Raw genomic sequence first — 27,174 nt, forward strand, 5'->3', positions numbered from 1 at the left:
AAGCAATAAACGGAAAATAAAATCGAGAGAGAGAGAGAGATTGGTAGGGGGTTCGTTGGAAGGGTAGAAAAGAAGCAGCAAATTATGTGTCAAAATAATAATAATAAAATGAATCCAGGAAATATTTGCTTCAGTTTTATTCGTGTTGGAATATTGCAGCCTGCAAGTTCATAGACTGTAGAAATCCACAGTCTAAGTTTCATAAGTCCTGGTGGGAGATATCTCATGCAGAGCTCATTCAAATACATCTGACAATGCTTAGGTGATGATCTTTCGTTTCTTTTGCCAATTCATGGAATCCAACAGCCACTGTTCCAAGGCAACAACATGCTCTTCTAGCCATTTCATGACACTGAGGCACTTAACTCCCAGTGCTGTTGCTTGTGCTCTTCCTAGCTTTGGGGCAGATTTCTGAGAAGATGCATCTCTCGGTGTGCTGCATCCCTCTAGCCACTTAGTGGCAGTTGCTATGTAGTGGGCCAATAACTGTTCTAGCATTTTAACATGGTGTTCTGGGTCCTGGATATGAATCTTTACAGACTCTTGCCGTGAACTGCCCACACTGTTGCCCTGGATCTCCAATGCTTTGTTGAGGGTCATAAGGTCCTCCTCCAGCCACTTGTATAGGGTAGCATTTGGGTGTTTCAACCATGCGTCTGCTTTGCTGACATTTTCTTCCCAACATTTGTCATGAAGTAGAATCTCTTTGCCCAGCCTGTAGTCAGAACCTTCCATATACCTATGTTGGAGTTCTTGGAGGGTCCACAAGTACACATGGAGCCAAGCGGTGAGATCCATGCTATGTTGCTCCAGCCATTCCCATAGGTTTATGACATGTTCATTCACCAACTGGTCTAAAGCCCCCAAGTGATCTTGCGTCCAGTTGTCAAGTTTCTTCATAAGAAGATCTATGGTCTTAACATGGTCCTCAAATCTTTCTCCCATTGTCTGAAGAACACAATATATTTAAAAGAAATGGCAGTGATATAGTTGACTATATTGTGTACCCAGCATAAACCTACCCACACATATACTGTCTTGTAAATGAAAACCACTCTTTTTAGTAGCTGATGTATTAGTTCAGTGGTCCTCAACCTTGGGCCTCCAGATGTTTTTGGCCTACAACTCCCATGATCCCTAGCTAGCAGGACCAGTGGTCAGGGATGATGGGAATTGTAGTCTCAAAACATCTGGAGGCCCAAGGTTGAGGACCACTGTATTAGTTGACCAAGAACTCAGGGACAAAGCATATGCCCAGCTTGCAGGAGGTCCCAGATTCAATTTCCATTTAAATGATCCTCTAGTGTCACTTTTCTCCTTGATCCTTACATTTCAAACCCACCCCCCCACTTCTACAACCAATGGTTTAGATCCAGAGTACATTAATCACACTTCCATAGGTCCTAGAAAAATCAGTGGGACTTCTGCTGGTAATGACTAACTTTTCACATTTATTTCAATGGTATTTAAGTGTGATTACCTCGGTTTGGATCCAGTCCAAATGTTTGGTTGTACTAGAAGCAGATCTTTAGTGGAAAACAAGGATTTTGGAGTGGGTTGCTGGATATCAGACTTATAAAGTTTCAGACTATGCACTAATAAATTTTGTGATTTGCTCCTCCTTTTTGTTTTAAATAACACAAAGCAATATCTGACAACCTGCCTGAGTGCGAAACAGGGCAGGTGGGGAGAGACTTGTTAACTGATAAGAACATAATATGAGCCCTACTAGATCAGACAAGCGGCCTATAATCTAGTATAAAGGTAAATGGGCCCTGGACATCAGGTCCAGTCATGTCCGACTCTGGGGTTGCGGCGCTCATCTCGCTCTATAGGCCGAGGGAGCCGGCGATTGTCCGCAGACAGCTTCCGGGTCATGTGGCCAGCATGACAAAGCTGCTTCTGGCGAACCAGAGCAGCACACAGAAACGCCGTTTACCTTCCCGCTGAAGTGGTCCCTATTTATCTACTTGCACTTTGACGTGCTTTCGAACTGCTAGGTGGGCAGGAGCTGGGACCGAGCAACGGGAGCTCACCCCGTTGCAGGGATTCGAACCACCGACCTTCTGATCAGCAAGCCCTAGACTCTGTGGTTTAACCCACAGTGCCACCTGGGTCCCATTAGATAAAGGCAACTCCCCATCCCATATAATAATAATAATAATAATAATAATAATAATAATAATAATAATAAAAATAAATTTTATTTATACCCCGCCCTCCCCAGTGAAAACCGGGCTCAGGGCGGCTCACACCAATAAAATTACAACAAAACATAAAAAGCAATTAATTAAAATACGTGCAGGGATTCGAACCACCGACCTTCTGATCAGCAAGCCCTAGACTCTGTGGTTTAACCCACAGCGCCACCTGGGTTCCCCATAATCTAGTATAGTATCCCATTTATCACAATTGCTACCCACAACCCTCTTTGACCACATGTGATCTCTTCAGGTGGAGAGATCTCTCTTGCATGCGTGCATTGCTGGGCACCCTCAATCCAGGGCCCAAATCACACCACTTCTGTTGTGGATAGAGAGAGGAAGATTGCCTGCAACTTCAGCCATGTATTCCATACATCTATGCAAATCAATATATTTGGAAGACTGGAATGCTTATGCAAAACCAAGGCATAAACATCTATTGCCCTGTATGTTCTAACAAGCCATACCTGCAGAGACTGGTACCATGAAGGGCTATCAGGAGGCTCTTCGCAGCTTCTCCCTGGCTCTGGGAATGAAAAGCATTGGTAAATCACAGCTTATTTTCAAAGTGACCCTGGGGAATGATTAGACTAAATTAAAAACGAATTAATCTGTTCCTAGAGTGGGGGGTGGGTCACAGTTTAATTGGGGACACTCAGTTTAATTGTGTGTTCCTCAGCAACTGGGTTCATCAGTTGGTAGAGATGGAAAGTGTACGCTTCAACATTTCTGACATAGAAAATCTTGCCCTTGGCAGCATGAGCCAAGAGGCTTGGTAGAAGACATTTCCAAACAACGTTGGTTGACATTTAGCGGTTAGTCATACATCATACATCACTACTGGTTTTCCCAGTAGTGATGTATGGGAGTGAGAGCTGGACCATAAAGAAGGCTGATCACCAAAGAATTGAAGCTTTTGAATTATGGTGCTGGAGGAGACTCTTGAGAGTCCCATGGACTGCAAGAAGATCAAACCTATCCATTCTGAAGGAAATCAGCCCTGAGTGCTCACTGGAAGAACAGATCCTGAAGCTGAGGCTCCAATACTTTGGCCACCTCATGAGAAGAGAAGACTCCCTGGAAAAGACCCTGATGTTGGGAAAGATGGAGGGCACAAGGAGAAGGGGACGACAGAGGACGAGATGGTTGGACAGTGTTCTCGAAGCTACGAACATGAGTTTGACCAAACTGCGGGAGGCAGTGGAAGACAGGAGTGCCTGGCGTGCTCTGGTCTATGGGGTCACGAAGAGTCGGACACGACTAAACGACTAAACAACAACAACAACAACAACAGATGAAAATGTTGAGACAATGAAACAGAAAAGTAGGAAAAGTCGATGGGAACAAGTTTGAACCGTGTGCGGTATGATTCCATTTGCACAAGCATTTCCCCTCCCCTCCCCTCCTTGTCTGCCCCTGCCCCAAATCTGCTGTGGACGGTTGTGGGACAAAATTAGGGGTCGTACAGGAGCTGCACAGGGAGAGGAAGTTCCACCATGCCAAAAGTCATTGCACTAATGGAATTACATCAGGGAAGGTTTCATTGAGCTCAGTGGGGTTTATATCTGCATAAAAATGTACTGTACAGGATTGGACTGTAAACCATTACAGTGGCACCTCGGGTTACAGACACTTCAGGTTACGGACGCTTCAGGTTACAGACTCCGCTAACCCACAAATAATACCTCGGGTTAAGAACTTTACTTCAGGATGAGAACAGAAATTGTGCGGCGGTGGCGCAGCGGCAGTGGGAAGCCCCATTAGCTAAAGTGGTGCTTCAGGTTAAGAACAGTTTCAGGTTAAGAATGGACCTCCGGAATGAATTAAGTTCTTAACCCAAGGTACTAGTGTAAAAAGGCATAGGAGACGATCCCTTAACTTCCATCCCAGCATGGTGTTCTTTGAAGATTCTCCTACTGCTGAACCCAACAGCCCGATTGCTAAGCGCAGAGAATAGTGTTTGCCTAGTGGCTGTTCAGGAACAGGGCATGGAGTGGATTGTGCCGGTAGCTTGCACAGGATAAAGTGTTTTCTGGCTGTTAAGGCGTGATTCATCATTGCATTATGCTCAGCTGGGATGTTTGCTTTATACGCTCAGTGAATGGGAGAAAGAATTCTATAGTTGGCGCCTCCCATGTAGAAATTGTATGCGCCATGTTTATTTTTAGAGTGCTATTTTCGTATGTGTTTCGTATCTGGCCAAAGCGGTTAAGCTGTAAATAAAGAACGCAGACGCAGCTGTCGAGATCTCTTGGGCATCTCTCCATTGGCACAAACAGCTCTCAGGTGGCTCCATTTCAACACACCTTGAGCTGAAGTTGCGCAATCAATGTCTCTTTACGGAAAACTGCAGAGTAATTTCCATGAATCTGAACAGGATTCATACAGAAAATGACAACCGATTCTTTTTAGTATGCTATTGAAAGTTACTTTCAGTGCTGTAATAAAAGGAGACACAATGACTGCCTGGTCATTAAAAAGAGAGTTTTGCAGGTCAGACATTTCACTCCTTCTGAAGGGTGAATCGCAGTGCCAATGGAAGCTTCCTTCTGGGACTAACAGCAACTTGTGCACTGGGGAAGGGTGCTTCCTTGGGACCACAGTGGGGAGAGGGGCTCATACCTCCCTCCCCACTGTGGTCCCTTCCCCAGTGCACAAGTTGCTGTTAGTCCCAGAAGGCAGCTTCCATTGGCACTGCGGTCTAATAATTTTAGCAGGCGGAATTAAACTTTCAAGACTTGGTTACAGTCCACGGCACTCACCAGGAATGAGCATAACGAAAGGCAGCGCCAGAAGTAGTGGCAGGAGCATGACGAATGGATGTGCACCTGTGAGTTGTGGGGAGAGAGAGAGAAAGAATTTAGCATAAACAAGACCTAGAATGTGGCCCAAAAGTTGAACGTTCCATTCCGATCACTTCAGATTCATCAACCGTCATTTTCTGCAGAGGCAGCATGAGCTGTCAGGTGCACTACAGCCAAAATTAATTTCTCCCTGGCTGAAAGATCAATGTATTTATTTATTTCGCTGCTGCGTTACATGAAAGCAAAGCAAAAGCACCTCTAAGCAGCTGGCAAGCTATATGAAAGCATCAAATAGAACATTCCTAAATTTCAAAACGTTACCAATAAAAAACAAAATCAGAAGTATTCTGCCTCTGGATACCACTACTGATGCATTCAGGTCCTGCTTGTAGGCATCTCATAGGCGTCTGGTTGGTCACTGAGAGAAGAGGATGCTGGAAGGGATGGACCACCTGCCTGGTCCACCAGGATTTGGCATGGATGCAGACTCGGCCGCTTTTGGCAGGGATCGAATCCACCACCATATGATGCCTTGCTCACATGCCCAATAGCTCAGTGGTAGAGCATCTGCTGCTTTTGTAGAAGGTCCCCAGTTCAAAACCTAGTATCTCCAGATAGGACCCAAATTTGAAACCCTGGAGAGCCACTGCCGGTCAGTGAAGATAATACAAAGCTAGATGGGCCAATGGTCTCACTCGGTATAAGGCAGATTTCCTATTTTCCTAAAACCTTTTCCTAGACCAGCTCTTACATTTTTGATGTATGCTCTTATTAGGTAAGGAAAATCAGAGCCTCTGTTCTATTCCGAACGATTGTCTCCTGTTTGGAATATGATTCAGTGGTCAACCCTTATATTTAATCCCCCCTCAAAAGCATACAACCTGCTCCCACTCAGCCCATGAGGAATCCCATGGCCTGAAGATGCAGAACAGTTACCCCTCCCAAACATTAACACTAAAGCCATTCCATATATGCCTGAGATAACCAAAGTGGTATATTCCAGGTAATGTTGGACTCCAACTCCCAACAGCCTCAGCCAATCTGGCCAGTGGCAAGGGATGATGGGAGTTGTAGTCAAACAACATTTGCAGACTCTCCAAGTATTCCTATTTTCCAGGGATACTCCAGGATTCATGCCAGTTTGTGATATGATCCCAGAAAGTCCTGCCTTTCCTTAAAAGGTAAAGGTAAAGGGACCCCTGACCATTAGGTCCAGTCGTGACTGACTTTGGGGTTGTGGCTCTCATCTCGCATTATTGCCCAAGGGAGCCGGCAGCATACAGCTTCCAGGTCATGTGGCCAGCATGACAAAGCCGCTTCTGGCGAACCAGAGCAGCACACGGAAACGCCGTTTACCTTCCCGCTGTAGCAGTTCCTATTTATCTACTTGCATTTTGACGTGCTTTCGAACTGGCAGGATCTCGGACCGAGCAATGGGAGCTCACCCCGTCACAGGGATTCAAACCGCTGACCTTCTGATCAGCAAGCCCTAGGCTCTGTGGTTTAACCCACAGTTTTCATTGGAGAAATGTTGGAGGGTATGGAGTTATGCGACCCCTGAACCACCTGAAGACAGCCCTGTAGAGCAGGCATCCCCAAACTGCGGCCCTCCAGATGTTTTGGCCTACAACTCCCATGATCCCTAGCTAACAGGACCAGCGGTCAGGGAAGATGGGAATTGTAGTCCAAAACATCTGGAGGGCCAAAGTTTGGGGATGCCTGCTGTAGAGGGAAGGTTTTTTTAAAAAATGTTTCATGTTTTATTATGTTTTGATATATGTTGGAAGCCACTCAGAGTGGCTGGGGCAACCCAGTCAGAAAGATGGGGTAGAATTATTATTATCACTGTTATGATTGAATAGAATGTCCCTATTTTCATCAGAGAAATGTTGGATGGTATGCATTTGCAAGTCCCCATATTGGCTTTCCCTGATATATGTCATATTATATATGCTCCCTATCATCCAACTATCAAGCTGGGGGAATAGAAATACATTTCGATATATTTCCTCAGCATTAGAGTGGCACCGAAAGGGTCCTTACCAATTTGCGACTTCTATTAACTGAGAAATCAGGTCCTTTGGGTGGCCTGTTGGCCCTCTTGCCTCCTCCTGCAAATCTCCAGCCTGTACCTGTAACTACTTGAAGTGTTGATTCCCATGACAACAAGTGATGTTATAAAGGCCAGTGCCACTAGGTGGGGGAACAGGAGGTAAGAAAAGCTCGCAAGCCTGTGAGCAGGAGAAATGCCATTCACTGATCTATTTCAATGATCTGCATCTAGACTCTGGGCTTTCCTACCGCCTGATGTTTCGCCATCCTGGCTGAAGCACATGCCCTCTTGTACAAGCACAACAGCACACCATGGTAAACCTGAACCGCACAGGAAACATTTGTGGATTTTCCCAGAGGAAGGGTGGGAAAGAAAATTCAAATGAAAAGATCAATTCCTTGTTCACTAAATATTGAACCCGCGCAGCTTCATCGCATTGGTCGATCAGATATTTGATTACAACTTTGAGAGAACCCAAATCATCCAATGTCTATCTTGTTGTTTGTTTGTTTGTTTAACATATAGCCAGCCTCTGTGTCACATCAATCCTCTGATGTTTATAGGCAGATCTCAATAATACAATTAATTTAACCCCCTTTTTAAGTAGTGGAAGGGCATTCTGTCAAAATATCTATGGGCCCACCAGTTCCAACAACATGATCATATTGGAGTTGATATTCATTTAAAAAGCGACCATCTTTCTGGCACAATACAGTTAATATTAGTGCTAAGCTAAGGTTACGAGGGGACGTGGGTAGCGCTACGGGTTAAACCACTCAGCCTAGGGCTTGCCGATCAGAAGGTCGGCAGTTCGAATCCCCGCGACGAGGTGAGCTCCCGTTGCTCGATCCCAGCTCCTGCCAACCTAGCAGTTCGAAAGCACGTCAAAGTGCAAGTAGATAAATACAGCGGGAAGGTAAACGGCGTTTCCGTGCGCTGCTCTGGTTCACCAGAAGCAGCTTTGTCATGCTTTTCGCGGGGGCAAAAATGGTTGCAAAATTAATATTTCAGAAAAAGAATAAATGCAATGCCCGTTGCTCTGGGTTAAACGTAAAGGAAGCTGTACGCCGGCTCCCTTGACCAATAACGTGAGATGAGCGCCACAACCCCAGAGTCGGTCATGACTGGACCTAATGGTCAGGGGTCCCTTTACCTTTAAGGTTACCAGATGTCCCCATTTCCTGGGGACAGTCCCCGGATTTACAAATCAGCCCCCATACAAAATCCATTGAAGTTGAAAAGTGTCCCCAGATTCATTGAAAACAACAACAACTGGTAACCTTATGCTAAGCTAAAATGGGGAGGGCATTGGAATGTTTTTAATGTGGAGAAACTGGCTAAGCAGGTACATCCGGCACAAACTGGGCCCTCCAGATGTTTTGGGACTACAACTCCCATGATCCCTAGCTAACAGGACCAGTGGTCAGGGATGATGGGAATTGTAGTCCCCAAACATCTGGAGGGCAAAGTTTGCCTATGCTTGAGGTACATGGAAAAATCCTGCCCAGAACATTAAGGGAGCTAGGCTAGTCCCATTAGTTCATGCACTCGCCACCAGTCAAGAAAATCAGGATGTATGTATTATTTTCATATACCGTTCATGTTACCAAATGTCAGGGACTGGACTGAGGGGGACGAGACCGAGGACGAATGGTTAAGACTGTCCCCCCGAACCTTCCAGAGAAGAAGGAGGCAGTATTGAATCACAGCAGTAGTTTGAGGAAGGTCACAGCTCAGAGACAGGTGAACAGAAGAGTTGGAAGGTGTTGGGAGAAGAGAAGGGGGGCAGAGACAGAGCAGGCAGCTGACACGTTGTCACTCGAGAGCATTTCTGACCCTCCCGTCTCCCGGAACCCGGCGTGCATTGAAAGTGGAAGAGCAAAGGACCCAGAGACCATTAACCCTTGGCGGTCACTGTAAGGGGAAATGCTGTTGCTAGGAAGGGAGCGGGGAGGAGCTCAGTTGGAGCAACGCCATTAACTTAAGAGGCAGCGTACAGAGGCCGCTCACTGTGAATATTGAATAAAGACTCGGTGAAAGCTTCTTAGTCTACTTCCTTGGCTGTCTGCTGTGAGAGGGGGGAGGGTCAGAATTCACTGAACCTGACACCAAATGATAACGAATGTTCAATACAGACATTGTCTAACCTCCATATTAGCTTAGGCAGGCAAATCTGGATGACTGCTTGGTAAAAAGGTCATCTGGAGAAGCTTCTAGTGTAGAAAGCAGAACACACATGCTTTGCACTTGAACAGGGATTTGAATGTGGCTCTACCAGGTCTAAAGTCTAGCCAACTAGCCACTGTTCTGCTTGTTACCCCGCCTCCAAAAGATTTCACCTTGTTCTGCTTTTTTGCCTTATAAATCTCCTGGTTATGCACATCTCCACCTGCTAATTCACCACCACCTACAACTTGAGAAAGATTTCTACCTGGGGGTGGGAGAGCAGCTGTCAATCAGAGTCAACAATACGACTCGGCTAGACAGATCCGTATGTCTCACAGTACGAGGCCATATCATCATAACCTAGATATAGTGCAGCCTGCTAAACCTCAGACTTGAAAGCCTAGGCAGAGTTGTGGCAGCCATGCTGCCAGAATAAACCGCCAGCATCTGTTCCCAATCCCGACACTCCCAAATTTCCACAGCACCCTTGCATGTCTTGCCTCTAATGAGCCTTGCAGAAGCCTTCGCGCTTCATTCACTGAGGATGAAGAATGCACTTTGCATCTCCTCTCTGGCTTGTGAAGACAAGTTCACTGAAGTTCTGTGTGGGAAGAGGCAGCTGTGTATCTTGTTTTCTCAGCCCCCCAGTGCAGTCATTCCACATACTTGTTATGAGAGAGGGAGAAAAAAACTTTTCTCTAACCACCTTCTCCACAGCAGGCTTCGTTTGATACACCTCGGTTGTGTACTTGCTTACTTGCCTTTTCTCTAAACTAAAATGCCTCGAAGGTCACAAGCTTTTCTTGTCAGGAAGTGCTACATTCTGGAGTTGGGTGAGAAAGTAGATACTCAGGGGACCCCTTCCCCGTACAGTGGTACCTCAGGTTAAGAACTTATTCCGTTCTGGAGGTCCGTTCTTAACCTGAAACTGTTCTTAAACTCAGGTACCACTTTAGCTAATGGGTTTTCCCGCCGCCGCTACAGCAGTGCAATTTCTCTTCTCATCCTGAAGCAAAGTTCTTAACCCGAGGTACTATTTCTGGGTTAGCGGAGTCTGTAACCTGAAGCGTCTGTAACTCGAGGTACCACAGTACAGCCTTTTTGATCTCCCAGGACATTCTATACAAGATCTCAAAGCAGCTGTTTTACTACAGAAAAATTTCAGAAACAGACTGGAAAGAGAAGTTTCTGAATTGGAACTCATTACCAAGCTTAAAACCGTGGAGCCACCTGGGATGAGCAAAGACATAGGATTCTTATCTTATTATGCATGATCAAGCTTTCTTTAGCGCCTCAGCCCTTGCTCCCCCCCCGCAGGACCAATTGCAGTCATCAGCAGTCGTTAACAGCCATCAACAGGTTTACCACTCCTATCAGCCCATCACCCATGCCCACCCACCCACCCCCACCACCCTCTACATATACATAAGGGTCTGGCTCTTCTGTTTCAAGTGTATCTGAAGAAGTGTGCATGTACACGAAAGCTTATACCAAAATAAAAACTTAGTTGGTCTTTAAGGTGCTACTGAAGGAATTTTTTTATTCAGCCTTTTTGATGTTACTCTTTCTTATCGGTGCCTGGAACACCTTCAGGCAGCGGTGCTTAACATGCCTCTGGTCAGGACCGGATTTAGGTTTGATGAGGCCCCAAGCTACTGAAGGCAATGGGGCCTTTTATATGTCTAGCTGTCCTTTGTCAACAACAAATTGTCGCTGTTTTTTGTGTTGAATATACGCTATATGGTAATTTATGGACCTAATTTATGAACATAACAAAGTATGTATTTTATCAAAATAATTGTAGAACTGAAATACAATTAAGAAGTAGTATATTAATAGTGCAACTTTTTTGGGGGGACCAAGAGAGTGGGGCCCTAAGCTATAGCTTCTTTAGCTTATACATCAGGCATCCTCAAACTTCGGCCCTCCAGATGTTTTGGGCTACAATTCCCATCTTCCCCGACCACTGGTCCTGTTAGCTAGGGATCATGGGAGTTGTAGGCCAAAACATCTGGAGGGCTGCAGTTTGGGGGTGCCTGTTATACATAAATCTGTCACTGCCTCTGGTCTTCCCCAAAGGGGTAGCATGCATTTTAAAGTCTCTGTTGCCCAAAGCAGGAGAGGCCAGTTCAGGTGGGAGAAGTTGTTCTTTTGCCCTTGGATGGCTGTGGTCCTTTGGGTGTCTTCACCACTCAGCTCCCAAACAACTCCTCCATCTTCCTCCTGGCATCAGAGCTGAGTTGGTGGTGGGACTCACCACGCAGCCACTCATGCAGCCCCATCCATCTCTGCGGCTTCAAAGTTGGGAAGAAAGATTTCTGCTCATTACACTCACCAGAGAGTGGCGTTGAGTGTAAGAGTAGTGAAATTGCAGCTAAAAACATCAGTTCATATATATGACTGACAGCCTTCTTGGGAAATTAAACGAATGTCCAGACTTTAGCATTCAAAAGCTTTACTTGCATAAACTTATGGTTGTAGATGAATTAAAGCATCTTATTTACAGTCACACGCTTCTCTAAGCATGGGCTTACAGTCTCTTCTAACTTCCAAACAACTGTATTTTCTTCCCTTTCCAGAGCTCGGCACTCAGCCTTCCGTATCTCCATTAGCAGCTCCTAGGAGAGATTTCCACTTTTACCTTCTCCTGCAGTTTGCTCTCTTTCTTTCAAGCAGAGAAGAAACACTCCAACACTCTATTCAACTTGGCAGTGTTCACAGTGGATTCTAAAACACAATCCTCTTGTTTCACAAAAAATGGAATCTCTCCTTCACTAGATACTTTCCATGTGACCAATGTTAGCCAATCACACGAAAACCACTAGAGAACTCTCTAGAATTCAGTTGCCAACCAATCAAATTTAAACACACATTAATGCATACAAGCATTTACAATTTCAGTGAATTAAATTACTATACTTGGCAAGTGGTTCCCCACTTGCCATGGTGAACATGGTAAATGTGTTTGCTTGAACTTTGTCCCCATGTTGTGTTCATTCTTGACGAGAGCAGACAGATCCATTTTATTCAGCAGTCTAAAGCTGGGCATCGCCTTTCGTATTAAAATCTGATTTTCATAATCCTGGCCAGGTTTGTTTGATACCAGCCCAATATGTGTCATTAAATTATTCACTGAAGGTTCACACAGTGCTGACATTTCATCTCAATCACACCTTTTTATGATCACTTTATTCCTCATATTAAGTTCCCCCCAAAAGGATATTGACGATAGCAGTATGGGATTTCATTCCATATGGCAAAGCATACTGGATTACGTCCTTGAGAAACACTTTATTCTGGTTATCAGTGCCTCTGCATGAGATCTGTCAGGAGCATCATTCAAGATGGAGCTATAACTTCATTTCACCATGAAAGAAGCTTCAGTACCAGAAAGCAGGTTTCAGAATCACATCCAAGGCAATCAGAAAAAAAGAGGGCATTAAGTAGATTTTGCAAGACTTCTGTGACAAACTCTGTAAAAACAGCAAAATAGAATCTGTGGTCACACTGATTTCTAAATTCTAAGAATGGAGATTTGTTTTCCTTTGTTCTTGTGTACCCTACTTTATTGCTTTAGCTGTCTTAAGATGTAGAGCATGACTTTAACTACATTTGTAAAGACATACAGTGGTACCTCGTTACAAACGCCTCAGGTTACAAACTCTGCTAACCTGGAAAAGTTACCTTGAGTTGAGAACTTTGCCCCAGGATGAGAACGGAAATTGTGTGCCGGTGGCGCAGCGGCAGCAAGAGGCCCCATTGTGTGGCGATACCCCGATCCCTCCCAGAATAAATAAAGACACAGGACACCTTGCATAAGGTTAATGGGCGTAAAAGGCCACAACTTTATTGATTATGGATGTAGAGAGGTATCGGCTTAGGCATTGGATCTAACCATCTATATGCAACTCCAGCCCGCTCTGCTGGCAGCCTGTGAAGGGTTAACCACCGTTGGGTGAGCCCTGTGATGCAGATCAACTAGGAACTCACCCTGGGGCCGCCACTAGGGGGCGTGCCTTAGGCCCTCACCTACCACGGCTTCAGACATGGCCACGCTCCCGGACTCCTTAAGGGAGTACCCTTCAGCATTTTGGGGGAGGTGATGGCAGCAACCTCCCCCCCCACACCTGTAACCTTTCAGAGATAATCCAATGCCTACCGTCAAAAACCAAAGTTGTGACGAGTTGCTACGAGGTAGGCGAAAACCACCCGGCCAGAGCCAATTTGCCAAGTGGGGAAATTCCTACCAGGCCCCTCAACGGCGACCGACCGAGGTCCATAGCAATGTCAAGAGGAGAGCCCTGCCTAAAGGGAGGGTGGGTGGGAAAAACGAAGCGGCTGGGGGTCAGGAAAGAGAGGCTGAACCCCCGGCCGCGCGCTTGTTTAAATCAGTGAGCCACACCCCCCTGGAGCGTCCAGATTGGACGCGCCAAGGGAGCGCTGCGTCCGGGAGCCAGCCAATGGGCTGGGAGGATGGCAGCCAGCCCCCCAGCACGTGTGAGGGTTCGTGGTGCCCACAACCTCCCCTCCTTCTACGGCAGAAGGGACTTTAGCGAAAGCACGCCTCTAGTTAAGAATTGTTTCAGGTTAAGAACAGACCAACGGAACGAATTAAGTTTGTAACTAGAGGTACCACTGTATTTATGTTTCTGAAAAGTTCATCCTCCACCCCCACTCTGACTGAATAGGAAGCTGATGCCTAAAAGAAATGTATTGCTCATGTCAATCCAAAGGAATCAATCACCTGTGAATATAGTAAAATAAAATAATCTCCTGTTCTTAGTTCTTCCTATTGGTTTTTAGTTTTAATGTTGGTACGCATAAAAGGAGACACTTCTTCAGAAGAAGTGTGCATGCACACGAAAGGTCATACAGTGGTACCTCGGTTTATGAACACAATTGGTTCTGGAAGTCTGTTCATAAACTGAAGCGTTCATAAACTGAAGTGAACTTTCCCATTGAAAGTAATGGAATGTGAATTAATCCGTTCCAGACGGGTCCGCGGAGTACTTAAACTGAAGCGTTCATAAACTGAAGTGAACTTTCCCATTGAAAGTAATGAAAAGCGGATTGACCTGTTCCAGATGGGTCCGTGGAGTACTCAACCTGAAGCGTACTTAACACGAAGCATGGGTGTAATTGGTTCCATAAGTCTGTTCATAAACTGAAGCGTTCCTACATGAGTTAAAAGAATACCTGAATATACCTTGATTCATGGAGTGTAGGGCTATCAGCTATGACAGATCAATGGGACTTCCTTAGTATGGATTTTATGGTTACATTTCATACATTGCTCCTCTGATGTTTTGAGATATCTCTATCTCTATCTATCTCTATCTATCATCTATTGCTCATATTTTACATCTATAGGAAGGTGCCTTTTACCAAGCCAGACCATTGGTCCATTTATTTCAGTGGTGCTGTCTACACACTTGACTGGCAGTGGCTCTCCAGAACAAGTCTTTCCTGGAGATGATGGGGACTGAACCATTTCCAATCAAAGCATGGGTTGTGTCAGAAATGTAGCTCACCAGAGCGCAGGGGAAGAGTCAGAGTCAGAAGATGAGCTAAGTGAAAGGGGGACTGACTCTGCAGATGAGAGCTGGCTGACAGAGCCGAGAAGGGGCAGTTCAACCCCCCCCCCATCCCATAGAGGATGCTGTTAGCTCTCAAGAAGTGGGAGAGTTGGGAGGCAGCCAGAGCATTGCTAGGCAATCAGCAGATAAGCAGAGTACTGAGACTGTGTCAAGTGAAAGTGGGGAGGGGGAAGACCAGCCTCTCAGTCCCCATTCTAGGAGACTGGATAAGACCAGAGGGCAACAGAAGGGCAAGAGGGGAAGGGCGGGAATTTGGTGTCCTTCCTGCTGCGCGAGGAGCGGAGATTCAGACTGACCAACTATTGTCAATGCGAGCAGGTGAGGAGCCGTGCTATGGATGTGGGGTTTTTGTGTGTGTAAATAAACACACATAAAACTGCTGGAGAGTCATTACTTCTTATTGGGGCTTGCTTGCCTGCCTGAGATCATTACAGGTTGGACCATTGAGTCATGGTCCTTCACATTGTCATATAAGCCACCCACGAAGATTCCTGTGAGCCATTCTTTGTGAGAGGCATGAATTCAGCAAACACACCAATATTCAGAAGCATTAGACTTCAGAACACAAGATACCGGGGAGGAACAAGGGACTTCACAACAGCAGCAGTCTTCATGTTTGGCTTGTGAGCGTACAAGAAACATCTGGCTGACCTTGTTGGAACGGTGGAAGAGATAGGTCTTTGGTTTGATCTAGCCAGCCCCTTATGGTTTTAGGTAAGTATATAAACCAGCTGCTCACCATTAGGCTTAATCCTACACATTAAACTAATTCAATTTGAGCACGCTTCCTCTTCCCTCCCCACCGCTTCAAAAAATATCATCTGCTGCTACCACACCAGTTCCATCCAGGGGCAGGTGCCAGCAGCATCTCCTTCTTGTTGTGTCTCTGAGCAAGTAATCTTTGGGGAGGAGTAGGCAGGATCAAGATGCTTAGTCGTGTGGCCAGCAGTATTGGTACGGTAGGGCTGTGTGCCTAGACAAGGCATACCTTGATAGCCAATTCTGCTCTTTTTGAGGCTGCCAAATGTTCTCTCTCTCTCTCTCGGTTATTGTTTTGGGCAGCAGACGTCATTGGCATTGGTGAATTATTTCGATTAGAATGTCAAGATCAGACATAAAGGTCATTTTCCACTTCAAGGAAAAGCACAAAGACACACGGGGGTGGGAGGTGGGGAAGGGTGTGTGTGTAGGCTAGGTGGGGAAAAGTGGAAACAGAATTGATATTTGGAAAGTGGGAAAATATGTTTAGAATGTTTTGTTGGGGTATGGGGAAGGGAAAAGCGAGATCCTTTTGCCAAAGAGCCCTTCCTCTTTGCTGCTGGCGTGTCTCAAAGGGTTCTATTCCAGAATGTCTGCAACTGAATGAATCACGCCATGCTCTCGGGAACTCTCACAACTTCTTGTTATTCTATACAGGGCATCAGACATCACCTGTAAATGCAGGGAGTGGAAAACTTTGCCATTCCTAAAGCTCACCTCATTATACCACAGCATGCAATTAGCCATGTGTATGCGTTTAATAGCTCCCTGGACACTCTTGTGTGCATGAGAGAGAGAAAACTCAAGTACGCTTGTACAATTCACAACATTACTCGCTGTTGACAGTGTGGCTGTTTTGGAGATTAACATACTAACTAGATATTTTTTTTTAAGAGGTCACGGCCAACCAGATTGGTTTTTTGAAGGAATAAGCAATGCGGGCTAGCTCATTGTTTCTTTATTAAAAAAAAAAAATCTGGAAGAAAAGCATTGACTTTTTATTTTATTTCAGATAAATCTTTACAAAGGCAGAACCTTGAAACTCTGCTGGTCCTTTACCACAATCTATTATTACTTCTTTGTCCTCTTTATAATATTGTGGGATGGGACCTTTAGGTGAATATGCTGTTTTAAACTTCTGTTTACAGTTGTAAGTCACTTTGAGACATTTTATAGATAGGCAACAAATAAATGTGGTTGTTATTAATCATGATATTAAACATAATAAATTATTTTGCATTTCTTATATGAGCAGGAGATTGAGTTACATTGATTAGGATGCACTTTAGATTTTTTTAAAAATGCAATCCATTGACCTTATTTCCAGGTAAGTGTGTATAGGATTGCAACCTAAAATGTGTTCTTAACATATAGTTCATTCATATATTTGCAGTGGGAGAAAAAACCCATAGCTCCTGCATCATGCAGTACAGTCCTGTTCCTTCACTTCACCATGGCAGGGATGTGGGTAGCGCTGTGGTCTAAACCACTGAGCCTCTTGGGCTTGCTGATCAGAAGATTGGCGGTTCGAATCTGCACAATGGGGTGAGCTCCCATGCTCTGTCCCAGCACCTGCCAACCTAGCAGTTCAAAAGCAGGTAGAAGTGCAAGTAGATAAATAGGTACCGCTGCGGCGGGAAGGTAAATGGCGTTTCCGTGCGCTCTGGCTTACGTCACGGTGTTCCATTAGTCCTGCTGGCCACATGACCCAGAGAGCTGTCTGTGGACAAACGCCTGAAAGTGAGATGAGCGCCACAACCCCATAGTTGCCTTAGGGCGCCAACAGGTTGGCGTGCTGAAGACAGCAGTCGGATGCAGCTAGAGCCTAGGTCCAACCGTCCAGATCAGGAACCAGCCGAGGTCGGGTATCAGCACGGGGTCAGGCGAAGCCAAAGTCAGGAGCAGTCCGCGTCAGTAACCAGCTGAGGTCAGGTATCAGTACCAGGGTCAGGAGAAGCTGAAGTCAGGTACACTGGAATCAGGAACAGGACAAGCAAGGACAACCATGCGCTACAGCACAGCAGTTGCAAGTGCTAGCAAAGGGAGCAGCCGTCCTTCTTTAAGTAGCTGGCTCATCACCACGCCTCTTACGAGCTGCAGCTGCCTCCAATTGTTCCCTCCGTTTCTCAGCTCTACGCTCTACAGCTGTGAAGGGAGGAGGGGAGGGGGCCAGTGGCGTTCCTACCCCAGCTGGTACCGGGGGCGGCACACACGCGTGCAGACTACAGCATCACCTGGGCGACAAAACCGGAGGGTGGGGCATCATGACATTGCACGCATGCGGCTACTTCCACTCACTATTTGGTATTAGTTCTCCTCCTTTTGGATGGTTCAAGGCCACGAACCGGATCCAGCCCAATCGCCTTCTAAATCCGGCCCATGGACGGTCCAGGAATCAGCATGTTTTTACATGAGTAGAATATGTTCTTTTATTTAAAATGCATCTCTGGCTTATTTCTGGGGCATAGAAATTTGTTCACCCCCCCAAAAAAATATAGTCCGGCCCACCACAAGGTCTGAAGGACAGTGGACCGGCCCCCCGCTGAAAAAGTTTGCTGACCCCTGTTCAAGGCAGTGTGCTTCACCCGAGACTACAAGTCTCATCATTCTTGGCCATTGGCTAAGCTTGCTAACATCTGGGGACCCAGAATTGAAGAACGCTTGTCTAAGGCAAATCACTCCTGTCACTGTGCCATCTTCTAGTACTATCCAGTTTTCAGTTCAGTATCATAAATGTGCCTTATTAAGTACATACAGCCTGAAACTTCTGAACATGTACAGTGGTACCTCGACTTACGAAGGCAATCCGTTCCGCGGCGCTCTTCGGAAGTCGAATCCTTTGTAAGTCGAAGCATCCATTTTGCGCATGTGCAAAGCGTGATTTTTGTGCTTTGCGCATACGCAGACCGCGCGCGCCGCTTCTGCGCAGGTGCAGAACGTGCGCACGACGAAAATACTTCCGGGTTAGCGGACTTCGGAAGTCGAAACCTTCAGAAGTCGAGGCATTTGTAAGTCGAGGTACCACTGTAAATGGCCTTTCCTAAATGATGGCTCGAATGCTTGAATAGAGTGGGCCTGTGTTGCGTGCAAAAGGATCTGAAACACACATCAGCAACAATTTATGCTTGCCTCTTGCAAAGGGATTTGATCAGCGCTGGATTAACTTTTGGACTAGAACACACACACAAAAAATTGGATGTTTATCAGTCACTCATTTTCTTACGAATTACATTACTATGCCTCCCGTTGGAAGGTATATCGTTTTTAAAAATAGATTAGCGGAAGAATGAATCGGGAGGGAAATACAGTTAAAAGTACAGGGCTCTATTAAAAAGCAAAGTGACCTTTTAAAAAAAATACCACACATGCCATGGCCTTCAAATATGATTTCCTGTTTGTAAAAGCCTGATGCTGTTACATCACAGTCTCACATGAGAGGCCCAAACAAGGGAAAGGTTAAGTTTTAGTTAGACTTGGGAGCTGAACGAGCATCATCTGGTAGTGCCCGTTTGTAGTTCTCATACTTAAGATGGCTATTTTTCATTTTGCCGGTTCCTTCACCACACCCCCTTCCCTCTTTGCCTCCAAGTTTGTGAAAGGGCACTGCTGCTACACTCTTTCAGTTTTGAGCTTCTTGAGCATCCCAACACTCAAAGGCTGTCTGGGTTGGGCCGAGAACTTCAAAGCAAGTTCGTACATGGAAAAAGAAGAAGAAATAAAATGTGTCATGGAAGGCTTAGAGGTCACTCCAAGTCGAGAGAACCTAGACAAGAAGTTTATTGTCTATCTTAAATGAAAGTACAACGGACGCAGGAAACTCCTGGCTCCACCATTAAATGGGTTAGTCACAAGATGTCGCTGTAATGGTCCTATCCTCATAAAAGGCCATGCGATTGGTTGTTCCCAAAGCAAACTATTCCGCCTCATCTTAAAGATACAGATCTTTTATTTTAAACAGACCAGAAACTGATGAAACTCTGTTTGCTGCCAAAATGTAATCATTGCTGGCAATTTTAAAAAGGGCAAGAATACGATGCAAAAATGCCAGTTCCAGATTGCCTGAGGACGGGTAGAATTGTAATGGCATCATTTTAACTTGGCAGAAACTTTTTGATTTGTAACATAAGGCTACTATAAAGACCTGTGATTGCTATTGGCCACTGGTAGGTGTTGCCATTTTCTGACTCCCCTTGCGAATGTCTGAGAATGTTGATGGAGTCAGAGATACGCCCGGAAATGTTAACAACGCACTCTCAAATGGTCTGGTGAAGGTTGGAAAAATCTGCTACCGCGTCAGCTTTCACCAATCAGTGTTGAAAACCACTCCCTCCTTTGCACATTTCCTGGAGATATGGTTGGGATTGTGATAACTGTGCCAACCCTCACGCAATATGATTTCTTTGGACATTTGAAGGGTGATTCTGACCTGGCCCCATATGTCAAAACAATAACAGGTGTTTTCAATAGGGGTGTGCAATGGAGTGGTTTCAGAGAGCCCCAGATCATGTAAGGTCCACTAAGGACTCCAAAGGGGTGGTGGTGGTTGGGTAGCATAGCTGCCAAGTCTCCCGTTTTCCCTGGGAAACCCCCGTTTTTCCAGCTGTCCCCAGCCGAAAAAATTGGATTTTTTTTTGTTTTTCCCCGGTTTATTCTGGCGCGACGGCCATTTTGGAACTGGGCGGAGCATGCTCAGAAGCGACTTTTGATGCTGCTCTGCCCAGTTCCAAAATGGCTGCAGCGTGACTTCTGGTGCGGTGGCCATTTTGGAACTGGGCACAGCAGCATCAAAAGTCACTTCTGAGCATGCTCCGCCCAGTTCCAAAATGGCCACCACGCTACTTCCGGTATGCTACTTTCGGTCCCTTATTTTTCAGAGAAGAACTTGGCAGGTATGTAACTGCATGTTTAATCAGGTTTTTAACCCAAATTAAATGCAGTATGTGGCCAATGGCAAGGAGCAGAAGAAGGAGACTGTCACCTGTTGTTATTTCCCCCCTCCTTGAAACCAACCACATAGAACCACAGAGTTGGAAGGAACCACGAAAATCATCTAGTCCAAACCCCCTGCAATGCAGGAATCTATTTAATTTGTGTTTAAAACCCACATGTGGGGTGGGGCGAAGGAGTCACAGGCGAGAGTCTCTGCCTGAATCTCCTTCTCCCCCCCTCACACCAACCACATTTCATTAGGATTAAAAATCTTAATTAAACTTAAGGCTCTGCAAGGTTCCCAGTTGGGTTGAAGGCTCATGTCAGGTCGGGACCGGATTGTCCCAGATCAGATTGGGCTTGATCCACTGTGCCAAATCAGTCTCTGAACTGGATCAGGGGATGAGGAATAGGGACTGTGCACAGGCCTGGTTTTCAGCTTCCTTCTAGATATACTAGAAGGGCATCTAGGGCGGCCATATTATTTTATTGATTAATGAATGAAATATTCCTGAATGTCCCCTATCAATTGGGCCCCTGCATGCAAACCCCCTGAACACTGAGCCAGACTGGGCTAATTAGAAGGCTTGTGACTCTGTCCCTTTCTCTCTGGAGTTGACACTGTGACCAACCTAGCCAGATGTCAACTCCAGTTTAAGGCCAGAGTGGAGGCTGAGATTTGGTCCCATGTAGGGGTGAGGATTGATACCAGAAACAAGATGATGGAGCTGTGGCTGCAATAGTCACCTCCTCTTGAGGTTCTTAGCCCAGCCACTCAAGGAGAGAGAAAATTGGGCCAGGGCTAGGATGAAGAAAAGGAAAGGCATACATTAAAACATCAGTCATTAAAAAACTTCCCTTAGAAGGGCTGCCTTCAGATGTCTTCTAAATGTCAGATAGTTGTTTATTCCTTTGACATCTACTGAGAAGGCCCTCTACCTGGTTCCCTGTAACTTCTTACAGTGAGGGAACCACCAGAAGGCCCTCGACGCTGGACCTCAGTGTCCAGGCAGAATGATGGGGGTGGAGATGCTCCTTCAGGTATAATGGGCCCAGGCCGTTTGGGGCTTTAAAGGTCAGCACCAAGACTTTGAATTGTGCCTGGAAATGTACTGGGAGCCAATGTAGGTCTTTCAAGACTGGTGTTATGTGGCCTCAGCAGCCGCTCCCAGTCACCAGTCTAGCTGCCGCATTCTGGATTAATTGTAGTTTCCAGGTCACCTTCAAATGTAGCCCCATGTAGAGCGCATTGCAGTAATCCAAGCGGGAGATAACCAGAGCATGCACCACTCTGGTGAGACAGTCCACGGGCAGGTAGGGTCTCTGCCTGCATACCAGATGGAGCTGGCAGACAGCTGCCCTGGACACAGAATTGACCTGTGCCTCCATGGACAGCTGTGAATCCAAAATGACTCCCAGGCTGTGCACCTGTTCCTTCAGGGGTACAGTTGCCCCATTCAGGACCAGGGAGTCCTCCACACCTGCCCACCCCTTGTTCCCCCAAAACAGTACTTCTGTCTTGTCAAGATTCAACCTCAATCTGTTAGCTGCCATCCATCCTCCAACCGCCTCCAGGCACTCACACATCTTCCAGTTCCTCTCATTTCCGTCCTCTGATTCGTAAGCCCAACCAGTGGAGAGCGCTGGGGATTGCTGCTTTAGATCTGCCTTCCTCAACTTGCTCCCTGCAGATACTGCTGGACTCCACTCCCATCACCTCTCACCATTGACTGTGTTGGCTAGGGCTGATGGGAGCTGTAGTCCAATAAACTCTGGAGAGCACTGTCTGGTTTAGACACTTGCACAGTGATGGCTCTCTTTGAATGGACAGCTTGCACTTTTATGACCGCTCAGCTTTTCACAGCTGCCTTCAAGCCACCTGCTTGGTTTCAACTACAAATCCAAACTTTGGCAGTGGTGGGGAGAGTTAGCTTAGTGCAAGTGAGCTGCTGGACTGTCCAAAAGGTCAGATGATCGAGAGGCGAGATGTGGCTAATGAAGTGTCATTGAGAAAAGTCCAGGAGCTGGGGATAGTTCTCAGGAGCAACCAGAAAATGGTTTATGAGCCTGAGCGGGCTCAGCTGGAACCAGATACCTCCCACTGTTTCCCTCTGTTTTTGGAGTGTCATTACAAAATACTGGGCTGGAAATGTGACGGAAAGGGGATCTCAGACTCTTAGGAAAAGGTATTCAAAAACACTGTGTGAACAAAAGGCAAAAGATGCGTGTTGGTTTGTTTTTGGAAACTAACAGCCTGGAGTATCACTCATAGGAGCCAAGGTCCCTTCGGTTCCCCCCAATAAAATATTTGAGCGGGCCACGGTCCCCCGAAGTTGATAGGCATTGCCATCCAAATTGTGTACATGCACTGCGTCAAGGTCTGGTCGGCGGGAGGTAGCAGTCTCCACTAAGGATGTCAGGACCAGGGGCAAGATGGTGGTGTGGAAGCAGGACTGAAAGTCCAGGTGGCGTGGGGCTGAGGGTCAAGCAGCAGGAAGGTGCGAAAATGAGGAACCGAAGGCTGGGAAACAGGGCATCACAAATGCAAAGGTCGAGGGTCAAGGAGCAAGGCGTCACGAAGGTGACGGTCCAAGGGTCAAGGAGCAAGAGACCAGCTGCAACAAGGCAGGGATTGCGTTGCTGTGGCAAAGAGCCGAAGGGAAATGCTGGGCTTATATCCCTCCCAGCTCTTGCCACCAGGTGCAGTCAAGTGGCTTCACCTGAGCAGCCACACCTTGCTTCTCCAGAACAAGCTCAGGAGGGCCCCAGTCCTGCAAAACCCATACTCCTGGCACACTGCATTGTGTGATCAATTATGCCCCCCCCATATTTACTCAAGTTGGCTTCCCTGGTATCACCAGTGTTTGGGGTTGAGAAGATGAATTGAAGGAGAGCTGTCCAATGGATGGGATGTTTTGGGAATGAAGAGAGCCAGATTTGACGTACGAAGTGTTGAATGCCAAGGCAGAGTGAAACTGGTTTTGAAAGTGTCTGGTGTAGACCCAGGGTGTCAGATGCTCTGTACCAGGGGTCAGCAAGGTTTATCTTGCCTGGGCCGGATGGGTCCCATGGAGATCCCTCTGTGGGCCGGATTGCGTGTGTGTGGGAGCATGCGCGCCCGTGATTTTCAGCATCTGCGGAAGCGAGTCCCTGCGCTGCACCAGTTTAGTGCAGCACATGAGCAGGCAGCTCAGTTTGAGGGCAGCTCGTGGGCCAGTCAAACAACCTCCGTGGGCCGCTTCTGGCCCATGAGCCTTAGGTTGCTGACCCCTGCTCTGTACTAACAAACTGCACTCTGGCAGAGGGGGAGAGGATGACTACATGAGAGTCAGTGTGGTGTAGTGGTTAAGAGCGGTAGACTCGTAATCTGGTGAACCGGGTTCACTTCCCCGCTCCTCCACATGCGGCTGCTGGGTGACCTTGGGCTAGTCACACTTCTCTGAAGTCTCTCAGCCTCACTCACCTCACAGAGTGTTTGTTGTGGGGGAGGAAGGGAAAGGAGATTGTTAGCTTCTTCTTCTTCCTCTTCTTTGACATATATCCCCAGCTGGGGAATGGGAAGGATAAACGCCCAATGCCTGAGCCATCTTAATAAAAATATCTTAATAAAGTTGTGGCCAACTTTAGTCCCATAGAACATTGTCTGGTGTTGTTATTCTGCTCGGGGACTGCCTGGGGTATTGGGGGCTCCGCCTGACCGTGCAAAGGAGATTGTTAGCTGCTTTGAGACTCCTTAGGGTAGTGATAAAGTGGGATATCAAATCCAAACTCCTTCTCTTCTTCTTCTTCTTCTTCTTCTTCTTCTTCTTCTTCTTCTTCTTCTTCTTCTTCTTCTTCTTCTTCTTCGACATACATGCAAGGTGAAAGGATTGGGATGAGGCCACAAATAGTTACAAGATGGTCCTGCAAGAAAATGTTGTCCTTAACTTCTAGGTAGAGTTTTAAAGAAAAATTGTATTACTGCAAACCTCAGGGTTCTCTGTGTCCTCTAATACTGCCCTCTATTTTAGCTCCAACCCAGAGAGATGCTGTTACTGTTGTGCAAAAGATGCTGTAGTGTTCTTGAGGTTCAATGCATGTTCACTATGGCCCAGGGCTTTAGTGGGGTGGGAGCTGCCCTCTGGAATCCACTCCCAACGGCACATATAGTGCAACATAGGCATTTACTTTTAAAGAAATCAGTGCAGAAAGAGTTCCTTCTTTTAAAAAAAAAGGTAGATAGAAAGAACAAAACTCAGCATGTGCACCATTTTCAGGTTCTAGGGTAGCCAGCCTTCCTGATTTCCCATGCTTCAAATAAAATCCAGGAGAAGTTGTCAGGAGGTAACTCCTCCCATGGGACATTGACATATCAGGAAGCACAGACAGCCAGGGAGGCTGCGGAGTGCTGGAGAAGCATTTAATAGAAAGAAACACACCCAAACCCACACCCCATACCTGCCAAGTTCCTGCCTGAAAAATAAGGGATCGGACCGGAAGTAGCAGATCGGAAGTAGCGCTGCCGCCATTTTGGAACTGGGCGGAGCATGCTCAGAAGCGACTTTTGATGCTGCTCTGCCCTGTTCCAAAATGGCCACAGAGCAGCATCAAAAGTCGCTTCTGAGCATGCTCTGCCCAGTTCCAAAATGGCCGCCGCGCCAGAATAAACCGTGAAAAAACAAAAAAAATACGTTTTTTTGGCTGGGAACAGCTGGAAAAACGGGGGTTTCCCAGGGAATACGGGAGACTTGGCAGCTATGCCACACCCCCATCTTACCTAGAGATGGGGGAGAATACATTTTATTCATTTTGCATGCAAAAGTGAACCTACCTAATTTGCACTTTTCCAAAGCGTACGTGAACTGAAAGGCAGCTATCTTTCGAAATTCACAATGCAGCCCTCCATAAAAATGCCTGCATTGCTGAAAGTAACATACAGAAAATATATAGATGTTAAGGGGAAATGTGCTTTTCAAAATCAGATAGCAAGGAAAATACGCTTAGTGAAAAAATAATAATCATTTATTAGGCAAGATGGTGTACAAAAAATGACAGAAAACTGAGGGGGTGGGAACGGAATATCATGCAAGAAGGGACAGGAGCAATTCACACTGCAACATTTAATTGCACGGCTTCGCTAGTTAAGATTACCATTCTTTAGAACACCTCTCTGTAAAGAGAGAGAGAGAGAGAGAGAGAGAGAGAGGAATTGTTGCTGCTATGAGCAACCACCACACTTAAAGTTCCCATACAATGTTTCCCATTGGTTGAAGATAAAACCACTTCCGCATTTACAGAGGTGGAGTTGTGGGCGTGGCCCGACTCCACCCTCGCGAGGGGCTGTAGCTCAGCCCTCTCGCGAGAGGGGTGTTCTCGCCTCCGTCACACCCCGGCCGTCCAATTGGGCCGGCCGGGAGGCGGGGCCTTCCCCGCGTTTAAATCCGGCCGGAGGCGGGAACACTGCCTCTCTTCTTCTGGCACCGCAAGCGATCGGATCAGCCTTGCGCTCCCGATCGGCTTACCTTTTGGCTTACCTTTTGGCGCAAGAATCCTCTCTGCCTTCGTTGGCAGGTTTTCTTCCCTTTGCAGGTCTCCTCCAGCTTTTCCGTGCTCCCGGAGCGTGCCAGCGCCGCCGCTTTATTCTGCAGGCGGGAGCTACCGCCGATCAGCTGTTCAGCGGTGCGTGCGCGGACGGCCCCCCGGGAGCCGGCACAGGGCTCTGCGCTGAGCTAGCAGCTCCGTACCTGGCGCTTTCCTGCTCCCCTTTGGGAGCGTGCTCGCCCTCCGTCTACAGGGCTCATCCGCCAGTAGGAGCCTTCTGCCCGCTTGCCTCCAGCACTGCTGGGCCTGCCTCTATTGCCGCTCGCCATCAGAGGATTGCTCTCCATCGCGCGCGGGCCCCTGCTTCGGCCGGCGACCAGCTTTAAAGGGGTGAGGCGGCTGCCTCCCCACGACCTGCCCGGCCAGCTGCGCTAGACGTCGGAGGAGCATCAAACCGGAGGCGGTGAGCTAGCTGCGTGCGGCTGTCTTTTGGAAGGCTTGTGTTCCCTTTAAATATTCCCTGTATATTTTCCCAGGCCTTTTGGGTTCCCAGTAACTTTTGTTCCCCTCCGGTTCTGTGTAGCCACGTGGGCCGGCTGCAGCAGCCATTCCGAGTGCGTCGGTCTCGGCGGCCATCTTAGGTAGGTCCTCGTGGGCCGGCTGAGGCAGCCATCTTGAGTGCCCCTCGCCTCAGGCTGCGCTCAGTTTTCCTTCATTAACGATTGGGGCTGTTTCCCTGTGCCCTTTAAGGCTGCCTTCCCGGCAATATAAGGCCCACATTTGCTTGACCTTGCTGGAGGGGGGCCATTTATTACATGCGTGTTGTGCAAATTCAAGTTAGTTTCTCAGCAGGTAGTTTTAGCTGTAGTTGATCCTTCTTAGCGATTGATAGCATTTGTAATTAATCAGCGCTAGTACATTCTTCTGCAATTGATTACTTTAGTTGATTCACTTAGAATTTCATTACAGTCTTCTGGAATTGTTTGCTTTAGTTGATTCTCTTTGAATTTAATTACATTCTTCTGGAATTGGTTACGTTAGTTGATTCACTTTGAAATTTATTAGCTTTCGCGTCAATTGACGTTTATTAATTTTCCTGGTATTAATTTGCCTCACTGGTGTATCTTGCCTCAATATCAGTT

General features: G+C 46.8%; 1 protein-coding gene across 1 annotated transcript; it reads right to left on the reverse strand.

The window, feature by feature from the left end:
* Positions 1–258: 258 nt before the first annotated feature.
* On the reverse strand, positions 259–26,379 carry LOC118082796 (uncharacterized). The gene is made up of 4 exons (XM_035110625.1): positions 26,236–26,379; positions 26,026–26,133; positions 2,672–2,728; positions 259–948 (listed from the first exon to the last, which is right to left on the reverse strand). Exons 1-4 carry the CDS (start codon positions 26,377–26,379, stop codon positions 259–261), a joined length of 999 nt encoding a protein of 332 aa, XP_034966516.1.
* Positions 26,380–27,174: the final 795 nt, after the last annotated feature.

Source organism: Zootoca vivipara, chromosome 3 (assembly GCF_963506605.1).
Source record: "Zootoca vivipara chromosome 3, rZooViv1.1, whole genome shotgun sequence".
In the NCBI taxonomy this organism is placed as follows: domain Eukaryota; kingdom Metazoa; phylum Chordata; class Lepidosauria; order Squamata; family Lacertidae; genus Zootoca; species Zootoca vivipara.